Below are 13,049 nucleotides of genomic sequence, written 5' to 3'. Positions count from 1 at the left end.
AAAGAGTGGTCGAAAATTGGGTTCAACGATTGGACTTCGTAAAACGTGCACGCGGTGGTCATGCAAAAGAAATCGAATTTCATACTTAAATGTATATGTTCAAACTCGATAATAAAAAAAAAATTTGTTAAAAAAGTCAAACCGTTTGTGTTTTATTCAAAAAAAAAGTTGAAGCGCTCTTACTGAAAAACGCTTTATATATATATATATATATATATATATTATTAATATTATTATATAAAGTGCCATCCGGACCGAATTCAGCGCTTCACTATTTGTCTTCTATCAAACCATCCAGCCTTAGTTGGGTCGGCGACTGAAAGTTCCGGAGTCTAACTGGGAAAAGTTTTTAAAACTTATTTATTAATGGATAAGCAAGCTGTAATTTATTTCTTAAGTGGTTTAAGTACAACTCATCGTCTTGTAATACACACCGACATATATTTATACAAACATATGAGTATTTCTGTTGGTGTCGTCATTGAGATATTTATTTTCTGCATTAGCTCAAAGGAAAAGGTGTTTATTGTTACAGCAAAAAAAAGTTAGAAATATTTTCCAACACATAATTTAAATTCCTAATGGCATTTACATTATTTTCCTAGTTCATTTCCCTTATGCACGCGCAGTTAAAGCCATTCGGATATCAGCTGAAGCAGTCCACGCGGACACCAGCGCCTATACTGCTCACACACACCATTGCGTCCGTGCTCTTCTGCCGCGTAAACGTCCACATGCTGTAGCTGGTGTTCACTTTCGAAGGCGGATGTCGTTGGCCTGTTAAAAATTACAAACAAATGAAATGCTCCCCAAATGAGTAATCAAACGGGCAAAACAATGGAATGACACTGTACGCATGCGATGATGTCCTTATCAAAGGCACACTCACATGCTACAATAAAGCTTATACGAGTACGCTTACACAACTACCATAGCACTAAATGTAAAATGCAGCCACTCACATGAATAGGATTTTGAAAATGCTGCCGAGCAGTCCATTATGTTCGTCCAAATTGGAAGCCGACACATCGCAAATTGTTCTTAACAGACAGCCAGTCCCATTCATTTCGAAATGCTCCAGATAACCAACAATGCTGCGGTAGAAGGCGTTACGTGTATACATTTGTGCGAAACGGCGACGCCGACTATTTACCGGTATCACATCATTACCAATGCCGACAAATTCTTGGTCTAAGTTCCACTGGAGTGCGGATTGCAAAATAATGTAAAAAATTATTATTTCCGATTTTCGCTTCAAAAGTCTATATAAATTTAATTTTTCTACCCGATCGATCCAGTAGTAGTAAGAATCGTTTGCCGGAAATCCATAATTCGCTTCAAAATTAAAAGCCATATAGACATTGCGATTGGGCAGATCGAGTGGCATTGCCACTGCGGCCAAGTACTGAAATTTTGGTGAAATACGAAGTGTCAATTGTTATCTGATGCGCAGAAAATACATTTATCAGCAGCCACTTACGCCCTGTGAACCGCCTCTGGGGAATGCAATAAGGCTTTGTGCTAGCTGTTTAAGACAAATTGACGCCAAGCAAAGAGCGAATAGACAATTTCGAAGCTCTTGGCCGACGGAAAACAACATATTTTTGAGACAACAGATTTTTGTGGTATTGTGTTGTGGACTGTTGGTTTGCAACTGCAATTTGGATCAGGCCAATCAGTGAAATTTGCGCATATTGTGTGCAATCTCCATATACAGGGTGTTACACGCCAACTAATTATTATTATCAATTATATTTCGTAGAAGAAGAAGAATTGAAGAATTGCGTTAAAAAGCACACTGAGAAATCTAACAGCGCATTTTGGAGGCTCTATTATCATTTTAGGAGATATTTGATCATACACAGGTGTTTTTTTTAGGATTCATCTCGTTCTCAATTATTGACTTTAGCTCATGCGGAGAAATTTTTATTGCATTGTTACTACATATATTCAAGTGGTGATGGGGACTCACTACCAAATTTCGTCAAATCGGTTTGAGTTGCAGGCAATTCAAACCCGTTATTTGGTGGGTTGGGTTGAAAACCCCATCCTCAAATGCTCAGCAAACACATTGGCTATTTCTGCATCTGTCCGAGCCCAGGCGCCTTGATCCTCACGAATTGGTACCTCAGATTCAGTTGGTGGCCTCAATTTTTGTGCCTTACATAAGGACAGATTAGCTCCCGTTGACGATAGGTTTTGTATTAAAGCTTTTTCGGCATTTTTGAAGCTCACCTCAGATGCAGGGGATCTATACTCTTGCCATTCTCTTCTGATTTTTCCATAACGAGTCTTTCGATTCCACTATTTGTTATTATATATTATGGGTTTTTTGTCGAGAGAAACTTGTGCTCGATGTGAAGTGCGCGCAGCAGATATGACAATTGAGTTGAACATTTCCATCGGGTGTTCAAGTTCTTTAACTGTGTTTATTTGAGGGTTATTTGAACCAATTGGTATTGGTCGAAGTAAGTTTGTATGGAGGATCGGTAAACTGCGGTTGATAACTACGAAACTCATAGGAGAAAGATCCGACGATAACTCTGTGTGAGTATCAGTTGTAACTATATTTCTGGGAAGTCTTCTAGTGATGCCGAAATCAATTAGGTCACTAACTTTTCTTAGATCCGTTAGCCAGTATATAGGCTTACCCGGAGCAGCAAAATCAAGTGTGTCGTTCGAGTTTATAATTGCTTTGTATAGTTGTCTGCCTTTGCTGTTAGCTAGTTGGGTGCCCCAGTAAGAATGTTTAGCATTGTAGTCTCCAGTCTCCTTGTAGTCTCGATCTCCAAGAGAATTAAAGAACTTCTTGAAAGTTTTTTCGGTTACAACGAATTGAGTGGGGCAATAGACTGCTGTAATTGTCAGACTACCCTTGAGCCCATGTATGCGAATAGATGTAGCTTGAAGATATGCCGTTGAGTACGATTCAAGAGAGAAGTGCTTGATTCGGTTCCTTATGAGTATGGGCTTTGCCGTCGGGATGATTTGTAGCATAGAATTTGAATCCACGAATATTAAAGTTGTATTTATTCAAGAGATGAGTTTCACTCAAGAGGATAACAACTATCTCTTTCTCATGTAAGTAGTTCCAGTAGTAGTTAAGTAAACTTAAATAAAAATAATTTTATGATTTTTTTTCATTTAGGCTTATAATCACACCCTGTATAAATCATAATTGTTACTCTTTGTAGGTATTAACAACTAATCAGTGGGCTTAGGCTTTCAACTTCACAGCATTCCAGCTGCAACTTAGTTGCAAAAAGAAAGTCAAAACAGATGTGGCTCAAAGTATTTGTAGAGTTTACATACTTTTTGTGTATGAGTAAGCACACGCATACCCAACAAACCAAAGTCTTTCACTACTCATGGGGTTTGCTAAAAAAAGTGACTTCTGCTGACATTAGTTGGTTTTTGATAGATATATACGCTTTTTATTGTGTTTGGCGCTTTGGTGTCCAAATTTCTAAAACTTCACCAGAAGAACAGTCGCGTGAGCATCGCTTAGGAGGTGTTGAATGATAGCAGCCATAATCCAGATAAGCTAAAAATTTTCATAAGTGGTGATAAAACATGATTGTATATTATGACATAGAAATCAAAGACCGATCATATCGCCTAGAAGATCGGAGACCGACAAAAGCACCAGTCATGGATATTGCAACACGATAATGCCCAGTAGTGCGATCCACTAACTTTAAACGATTCGAGAATTGTTATTCCTGTCTACAGTATTTGCCGTCTGCACAGACCTATGCTAACTAACACTCAACAGCTGTCTTCTTCTATTTATTCAAGATGATGCCAAATTAAATATCAAAATGAGCGAGTAACACAAAGAAAAATACCAAAAAACATACTAACCCAGCTTTTAAATGCAATTTTTAGGTTTCTTTTTTAATATACTCGTATTTGCATAAAGTAATTAAAATAAAATAACTGTTCACTTGACATTAATATTTACTTAATAATTTTTGTACATATATTGCTTTAGGATATCATCGACAGCTGCTAAAGGAAGTCGCACCACAGTCGAACAACTCACTCAAAAACTTCATTTGCAGCTTGCCGCTCCACTTAAGTCAAAGAAAGCCTTACGTTGGCGCAAAACATGGAGCGGTTAGTTGCACGAGTATCTGTTACACGATTTATGCTACGTCTAATGAATGAATGACTGACTGGCTTATGGATATTACCCACTGCTCACCTACGGCTCGTTGATAACAAAACCGCAATGCAATTAGAACCTAGTAACATAAAAACAGTATTTGGAATTGAATAAACTAGAAGATATAAGATTTACCTATTTTTCAGTCCAAATCGTTGTTATTCTGGAACCTCTAAGTTAACTGTCAAGCCGAGAAATTAGGTCCTCAACCAAGGGAGTTAACTTGAAGAATTTTTGGAATTACCTTGCAGTCAAATGAAAAAGAATTGCCCACATCTCAGAGCGAACGCCAATTTATTGTTCGAGGGTTCACTACCATCTCTCCGCGCGATAAATCATAAGCGAAATAATTAATAGCCTTTTGATAATGTAGTTTAACTATTTTAATTAAAATCACGAATTCTTGTTTTCTCGTTTAATTTAACCACAAAAATATTGTTGCCGTTTAACTTGCGATAATCGACATGTTAGCCAAACAGGATTTTGCCTTATCGATTTTCGTTATGAAATGGATTACCGAATAGCAAAATCGTTAAAATTGTGGTTAAGGAAAGACAACAAAGAGAATATCGTTTAATATATGTTAGTGTAAAAACAGCACAGGAAATAAGCCGCAGCCGCCGTATTCCCTTATATGTATATTCATGAATTATCCATTTGCAAATTTTAAATTACTTTTATATTTATAATATTTACTAGCATCACCCAGTGGGCTTCGCACCACCATACATAAAATGTTTTTTTTATATCGCAAGAAATTTTTCATATTAAGTTTTCTTTATAGAACTCGTAAAATGTTTAAACAGTTGAATTAGTTGATTTTTTTCATTCAACATACTTTCTAAAGATGCCACAATAGCCTTTTCTGTACTTTTTTAAAATTTGATTGTGGTGGTCACCTATATACAGGTAAGGTGAAAGAGCCGATAAAAACTTGTAATTAAACTTTGATTCTTTAATTTCCATTTCAATTTTTTACGCTAAATAAATTATGCTAAAATAAATAAAGTTAAAAATGTTTTTCCAGTTCCTTGAATGCTCCAGTTTTTATTATATTTTCGCCCAAAATTAATATTAACATAATACACTTACAACCACAACAGTACAACAGAAACGCTCATAAGCGGCTGTGTATTTGTTATTGTTTTTCCCATACAGGCATTTCGTATGAGAGGAAACCATTACTCACATAAAATATCATAACTCAGGAATGGCTGCACCGATTTCAATCAAACTTCACACAAACCACCTCCTCAAAGATAGAAAAGAACTCTAAAATTTTTGTGTCAATCGGTTCGGCGGTTCTTGAGTTATGAGATTACCAAGGAAATGTAATATATAACGACAACTTGAAATAACCCAGGATCAGCAGTGTGGTTAGGAATTTCAGCTGATATAAGGCTATCGATTTGATCCGGAGTTATTTTATGTACCAGCCAAATTAGTATATGTGCGTGCGGCAATCCCCTTTTCTGCATTCGATGGAGTACATATGGCAACACACCTCCCCAAATACATATAATTTCACAATTAAATCCATAAGTGCTTTACATTTTTGCCGAAATGGATACTCATCTGGTTCAAACACATCCTAGGGTTATCCAGGTCCACGTTTTGGTCTATATCTCGGGACCCTAGTTACGGAGGGGCATTAAAAATACTCTATACTATAGAATCATCAGCAGCTTCCATTTGCTACACTTATTGTACGAACACATCCTTAAGTTATCGGGGTCCACATTTTGGGCGATATCTCGAGACCCTAGTTACGGAGGGGCATTAAAAATACTCTACACTATAGAATCATCAACAGCTTCCATTTGCTACCCATATTGTACAAACACATCCTAGGGTTACCCGGGTCGACGTTTTGGTCTATATCTCGAGACCCTAGTCACGAAACGGTATGAAAAATACTCTATACTATAGAAATCATCAACAGCTTCCATTTGCTACCCATATTGTACGAACACATCCTTAAGTTATCGGGGTCCACATTTTGGGCGATATCTCGAGACCCTAGTCACGGAGCGGCATCAAAAATACTCTATACTATAGAATCATCAGCAGCTTCCATTTGCTACCCATATTGTACAAACACATCCTAGGGTTACCCGGGTCCACGTTTTGGATTATATCTCGAGACCCTAGTCACGGAACGGTATGAAAAATACTCTATACTATAGAAATCATCAACAGTTTCGATTTGCTACCCATATTGTACGAACACATCCTTAAGTTATCGGGGTCCACATTTTGTGCGATATCTCGAGACCCTAATCACGGAGCGGCATCAAAAATACTCTATACTATAGAATCATCAGCAGCTTCCATTTGCTACCCATATTGTACAAACACATCCTAGGGTTACCCGGGTCCACGTTTTGGATTATATCTCGAGACCCTAATCACGGAACGGTATGAAAAATACTCTATACTATAGAAATCATCAACAGCTCCCATTTGCTACCCATATTGTACGAACACATCCTTAAGTTATCGGGGTCCACACTTTGGGCGATATCTCGAGACCCTAGTCACGGAGGGGCATTAAAAATACTCTATACTATAGAATCATCAGCAGCTTCCATTTGCTACCCATATTGTACAAACACATCCTAGGGTTACCCGGGTTCACGTTTTGGCCTATTTCTCGAGACCCTGGTATCCGATTCTTAAAATTTTAAAACACAAACCATCTACTGAATAGTCCAAACAAAGTCTAAAAATTTGGTTTGGATAGGTGAGCCCGTTCTTGAGTTATAAGATTACCAAGGAAATGTAACTTCTTTTTATATATATAGATTAGGGAATGTATGGAACTATTTTTTTATATCGTTCACAGCATATTCAGATTGTAGATACAATTATAGGAAAAAAGTCCATTATTACATAGCTTTAAAGTCAATTTCGAGCCTCAAATGGAAAGGAAACTACACTTGTGCTCACATAATTAAGTCACTTCATCTCATTGCATTTTACGCCATATTTTTCATACTAAACTTTGTTTTTGTGACAAAAGTATTATTCACTATATAACAACAAAGGCGGCCGCCGTAGCCGAATGGGTTGGTGCGTGATTACCATTCGGAATTCATAGAGAGGTCGTCGGTTCGAATCTCGGTGAAAGCAAAATTAATAAAAACATTTTTCTAATAGCGGTCGCCCCTCGGCAGGCAATGGAAAACCTCTGAGTGTATTTCCGCCATGAAAAAGCTCCTCATGAAAATATCTGCCGTTCGGAGTCGGCTTGAAACTGTAGGTCCCTCCATTTGTGGAACAACATCAAGACGCACACCACAAATAGGAGGAGGAGCTCGGCCAAACACCTAACAGAAGTGTACGCGCCAATTATTTATTTTATTTTAACAACAAAGTTCCAAACTTGGTACAGAATTCCCAAAAATTTAACGAATTTCCAAAAATTATAATAAAAATGTAAACATTTTTAATAAAAGTCTTTAGAAAACTTCTGGGTATGCAGTCCATTCAGTTTCAGTTTAATACTTATAAAGTCTAGGTTAGATTAGGTTTCACTAGTTGTTCCTCTCCATTAGCGTATAGACGGAACCCACTTGAGCCTGGAGACCCAATGTTATAGCACTACGATGGGCTCCAACTCCCCTTCTACAAAGTATTTATGTAAGTTGGTGACACCATTTCGTCTCTTAATGAAGTGCAAGTTAATGTTCGACAATTAGTTTTGTATACGATGTTAAGAATTTTCTTCTATATTAACACTTTACGTACATGCAATTTGGATAGCAGATTGCACCTAAACCGGGCCAGTTTTGCGATCATTAAAGTTCATTGCGTAAATTCTGTCTCTGCTCATAACTTTTGAAAAGCTTGGTGTTTCAATAAATGGATTAGTTGACCAATAATCTTTAAGTCGTTCTTTGCGCACTTGTCCTATTATAATAATTAAGCCTAAATATATCTTCATTTCTGGTACTGTAATGTTCGTCCACTTCCTTGTCTTTGATGATATTTTCAATCTCTTCTGTGTTTCAGAACGATGTATATTTGAATGGCTAACCATATACTCAAGTAAATCTTCTTCAATAAACAACTCAATAATATCTGCTACGTATTCTTGCGATTTTGGCATAACTTTCATCGCGGAGTTTCCCTCAAAAGGTTCCATAGTAATTGATTTATCAGTCGTTGACCAACTATTATCACATGTCACAGTAACATCGTCTTCTGAATCGCTGTATTGTAGTGGCAATCCAGACTGCGTTTGATAACTTATATGATAATATTACTATAATCGCTTTCACCACTGCTCACAGAACATTCAAACAAAGAATCAACAAATACGTATTCGTTTTCGCTAGTTAAATCCATTTTAAAGGATTAAAATTTGAAAGTACGTATATGCACCGCAAAACACAATTTTCAATAACTACTTTTCTTTTCACGAATTCCACTAGAACACTATTGCACTAACGACAAGCAATTCACATATGGCGCCCTGGGAGATTGCACCTCTGCTTATACTCTACCGCTTGCTACATATTACTTAACAGGTAATCAGGATACATTTCGTTATCTACATTGCATAATATAATGAAAACATTCCGTTCGGCCACTCATCATCGCGGCACCTTTATCCTATCATACCAATGGTATGGTTTAATTATTTCATTGCTCTACTGCACTCAGCTGGTAGGATCTTCAAGGCGTCCTGTTTATGACGGGCTGAACCAAACATCGATGTTGAGTTCCGAGATTCTTTCTTAAAATTTTAAGTATATGGGCGTACTCCTATAACAAGACTCACTCACAGTAAAATGCGGATGCACTTTTATGCATTTGACGCCTCTATAAAATAACTGCAACTGAAAAGCCTATACGTAAGTAAAAGCCTCTCCGTACATAAAGTGTTAAGCATAAAGCATTCGGAAGTATTTTATATAAAGAGTGGTTAAGTTTCAAGGGCCGGTGTTGATTTTGAATAAAATACAATTTTTTTTAGGAAATTATTGTTATTTCTCTTTATTATGATAATATTGGTATGGCTCAATTATGTATGGAACAAAATATTGGCTAAATGGCCGCCGCGGCCTCGGCGGCACACCTCGATCCGATGGTCCAAATTTTCGATGACGCTGAGGCATAGTTGAGGTTCTATGCCGTTAATGTGCCGAATTATCCTTTAGCTCTTGAATTGTTGCTGGCTTATCGACGTACACCTTTTCTTTCAAATAACCCAAAAGAAAGAAGTCCAACGGTGTCAAATCAAATGATCTTGGCGGCCAATTGACATTGCCGCGACGTGAGATTATTCGGCCATCAAATTTTTCGCGCAAAAGAGCCATTGTTTCGTTAGCTGTGTTCATCAACTTCGAGCGTGAGAGGTGCAATTGTTGGGCCCGACGACGAGTTGAGGTGGACGGCCCTTCAACCACACTATCGCGAACAGCTGCAATATTTTCTGCAGTACGAGCTGTACGAGCATGCACTGGTGTTTTCACATCTCTTACAGACCCGGTTTGCTCAAACTTTTGCACGCCCGTTTTAATAATAAGCCTGAATAACTTTAACGCGTTGCTCGATTATGAATATTTCTACGGTTTAAATTGAATGGGTTTGAAATTGAAAAATGTCAAATAAAATGCAAAAAAAAAAACTTGACGTTTAGGTGTGGTTTACATTCAACATCGGCCTTTGAAATTTAACCACCCTTTAGAAGAAAATGCCCAACATCGTATTTGCCTTTAGAGCTTTGCCTTTGTTGACTTTTTTCTTATAATTTTAGACTCGCAATCTCTTGGGAGCGATATCGAAAAAAAATTTGGCCTGCGGAAGCTACCCAGATGATACTTGAGCTAGGCCCAGAAGTTGTGAGCTGCTTGAAACAGGTGTAGAAGAATCGTTCTGGCCACTCTCAAGTGAATGGCTATCAGTAACTTTCCCCCCTTGCGTGGACTTCTACATACCAACAATGACGATTTGACATTTCGGCGTCTTCTTCAACATTTCGCTCTATGAACTGCGCGAAAAGATTTTTTTTAAGTAAATTTCCACAATTTAGAAGCGTTGTTCTGGCGTTAAACGATCCATGATGACTTACCGAACTTTACTGAACAGAAATGTCAACACAGTTTGCCATTCTCAACTGTCAAGCCACAGTTATGGATATCGTTTCGAAAACATCCGATATTTTTATGTCTAAAAGAGATGGTGGGACAAATGCTGCGGCCCGTTTAAAATATTTTCAAGTCAGCCAAATCAAGCTAAGTATAAAACATCGAAGAATTGGGGGCCCGATATGCAAGGCAAAGTTGTCTCTAATAAAAAGGGCCTACTGCAACACCACAACCCTCGCTGTCTATGCTTTTAATTCTTCTCTAAAATATATTTTTTAACAAAACTTTCTTGAGACTTCTTTCAAGCAAAAACGGTACTTTGTGAAATCATTAAATAAAATTAGATTGCCCATAGATCGGAGCTGATTCCCCGCAAACTTCTAAAATTTTTGTATAATTTTGGTTTTTTTTTTTTTTTTTTTTGACACAGCTTTACGAGTTCCTTCTAAATTTCTCGGAATTTTTGTTTGTTGGGTTTGGATAAAAGCATTTGCCAGTTTATATTGAATATGGGAATGTACATATTCACACGCATATGCATGTATATGTGTAGATTCGAGTCTGTAGCAGAATTAGAAGGCATACTAGGCACTGAAGTCACAAACGGACGATGTCATCAACGCAGTGCTAATTACACAAACATGCCAGGCGTGTTCTAAGCAACTTTTAATTTTCGTTAGCTCACCACTGCACTCAACAACTACAAAGAGATTTAGGTTCTACGGTTCCAACTACTCTAAGCACTGAAACTGGGTCAACGAGTTATTTAGCGTAATCATATTGGCCGCTTTAGTTTGCCAGGCAATAGCCATGGCAGCGTTTTATTGGGATTTTCGAGGTTAGAACTATTTTGGCTGCCACACGATTTAGTAGCGTACGGAAATTAATATCGAGAAGAACTGCCACAGCGTGCCAACTCAAAATTAGCTGCGTTAAATGTATCTACAAATTTATTTACTTCTTCTTGGATTCTTGACCGCAATGCAACCACATCGTTGCCAATTAAATTCCATCGCGGAGCGACAAAAACGCTGGATACCAGCTCTAATTTTTCCAGAAACAAGTCCAACGCGTATACAGGTAAATGCAAAAAAAAGAAAAAAAAAACCAAAATAAAAAATAAAATAAACATTTTCTGTAATAAAATAAATGATACCTAGTGGATTGTGGGCATTGGCATACCTTTGGAGGATTTACTCTACGAAGCAATGACGACCGGCTATGTTTTGAAGGCTGAGTACTTTTTACCGTACACGGCACAGCAGCTCTTCACCATTACCAGAATGCCATTTACGGCACGTCAAATGCAGCCAAAGAAATTGACAAAATTTGAGCGCTTCTTAGCGAAAGCGGATGAATGGAAACGTTATGCCACTTGGGAGCGACACCTGGCTGATAATCGCAAAGTGTTGTCCAGCTATAGATGGGCCATTTATAAAGCGCTTGAAGGCTTGGCGGAGCGGTAAGTGAAATCGCCATCTAATAAGTAAACAAATTAATGGAAATTTGATTGCTTGCAGTATTGCACCATCGGGACGCGCTTGTGTATTGAAAAGCATCTGTGAGGCTGCCGAGACGCCGTTCCATTACCATAACGGGCTGTTTGGAGAATTGCTCTATATACTCCTGACGTGAGTTAATGAAAGGGCAGCATGAAATACTTGTACACAGAATTTTGAAAATTTGATTTTGTTAATATGTTTTTTCCCCGATTTAGTCCCTCGTCTTCAGTAGATGAATTATCGGTACATGCGGATAATGCCTATTTTTATGCTGAATCGATGGGTCGTTCTGGTGCGGATTGCAGTTTGGTTTTTAAGGAATGTAAAAAGTCTTTGCTGGAACATTTTTCCAATGTGAACACTTTTAAAGATATGGTGGCAAAACAGTTTGGTTGAATGGTTAGAAAATATAATAATTTATTTTATATTAAAACGGAAAGAGTTTGGTTTTTCGGTGGCACGAGTTTTATTTCATAGCTATCTTGACGAACTTTATAGTCAGAATAAGAGGCTCAGATGCGAAGGTGTACTAATTTTTGTGAGTACCGGTGTTTAAATTTATTAGGTCTAAAACTGCGAAAATACTTTGGACTAAGTAGGCAAAGCCCTCTCTCAAAGAACAACGCCGTTCCTATCGTAAACGACGCCACCCTATCGAATGGCGCAGAGTCTTGGACGATGACAACATCCCAGGTTTGAGAGAAAGATGCTGGGGAAGATTTTTGCACATTTGCAGGATAGCGACGGCGAGTATCGTAGAAGAACATGGAGCTGTAAAGCTCCAGCGGCTTCGTTGGATACAAACGCTCCGGCTCTGAAAGTCTTCGACGCGGCACCAGCTGGTGATGGCAGAGAAAGGGGAAGGCCTCTCCATCAGGTGGAGAAGTACTGGCTTCACTTGGTGTGTCTAACTGGCGCCGGTTAGGATGAGAAAAAACGACTGGCGCGACTTCCTCTTTTTCTGCTACCACCAGGTGGTAACGTACCGAATACTTTCAGAGCCGGAGTATATGGTAGCTTAAATTTTGCAGCATGAAAGCATGACGTCCATATAGATGGAACTGCTCCGGCAAAGAAGCTGTTTGAGACGGTAATTGGCGGACGATGCGGACAATGAAGGTGTGCGGAAAACAGAGACACCTGGCGAGACATTATTTGGCAGGCTGTAACTCGGTAACGGATTGTTAGGGCATTGTTAATAAGAAAACATAGCGCATTTCTTGATGCAAAACGATTCGGGCTGTAGATGTGTGTCTAAATGATATCGAGAGGTGGGGAGAGAAG

The 13,049-nt window shown here is 38.3% G+C and overlaps 2 protein-coding genes across 2 annotated transcripts; one reads left to right on the top strand and one right to left on the bottom strand.

Annotated features, from left to right (window-relative positions):
• Positions 1-512: 512 nt before the first annotated feature.
• On the bottom strand, positions 513-1,633 carry LOC128860441 (uncharacterized). The gene is made up of 4 exons (XM_054097970.1): positions 1,481-1,633; positions 1,286-1,405; positions 963-1,201; positions 513-777 (listed from the first exon to the last, which is right to left on the bottom strand). Exons 1-4 carry the CDS (start codon positions 1,598-1,600, stop codon positions 630-632), a joined length of 627 nt encoding a protein of 208 aa, XP_053953945.1. The 5' UTR covers positions 1,601-1,633; the 3' UTR covers positions 513-629.
• A 9,186-nt stretch (positions 1,634-10,819) lies between these two features.
• Positions 10,820-12,161, top strand: LOC128861940 (uncharacterized). Its single transcript, XM_054100313.1, has 4 exons — positions 10,820-11,343; positions 11,424-11,725; positions 11,784-11,894; positions 11,981-12,161. The coding sequence occupies exons 1-4, from the start codon at positions 11,200-11,202 to the stop codon at positions 12,159-12,161; spliced, it is 738 nt and encodes a 245-aa protein (XP_053956288.1). The 5' UTR covers positions 10,820-11,199.
• The last annotated feature ends 888 nt before the right edge of the window (positions 12,162-13,049 follow it).

Source organism: Anastrepha ludens, chromosome 4, assembly GCF_028408465.1.
Source record: "Anastrepha ludens isolate Willacy chromosome 4, idAnaLude1.1, whole genome shotgun sequence".
Lineage (NCBI taxonomy): Eukaryota > Metazoa > Arthropoda > Insecta > Diptera > Tephritidae > Anastrepha > Anastrepha ludens.
Note: the sequence above shows the minus strand (reverse complement) of the source record. Positions and strands in the feature narration are given on the sequence as shown.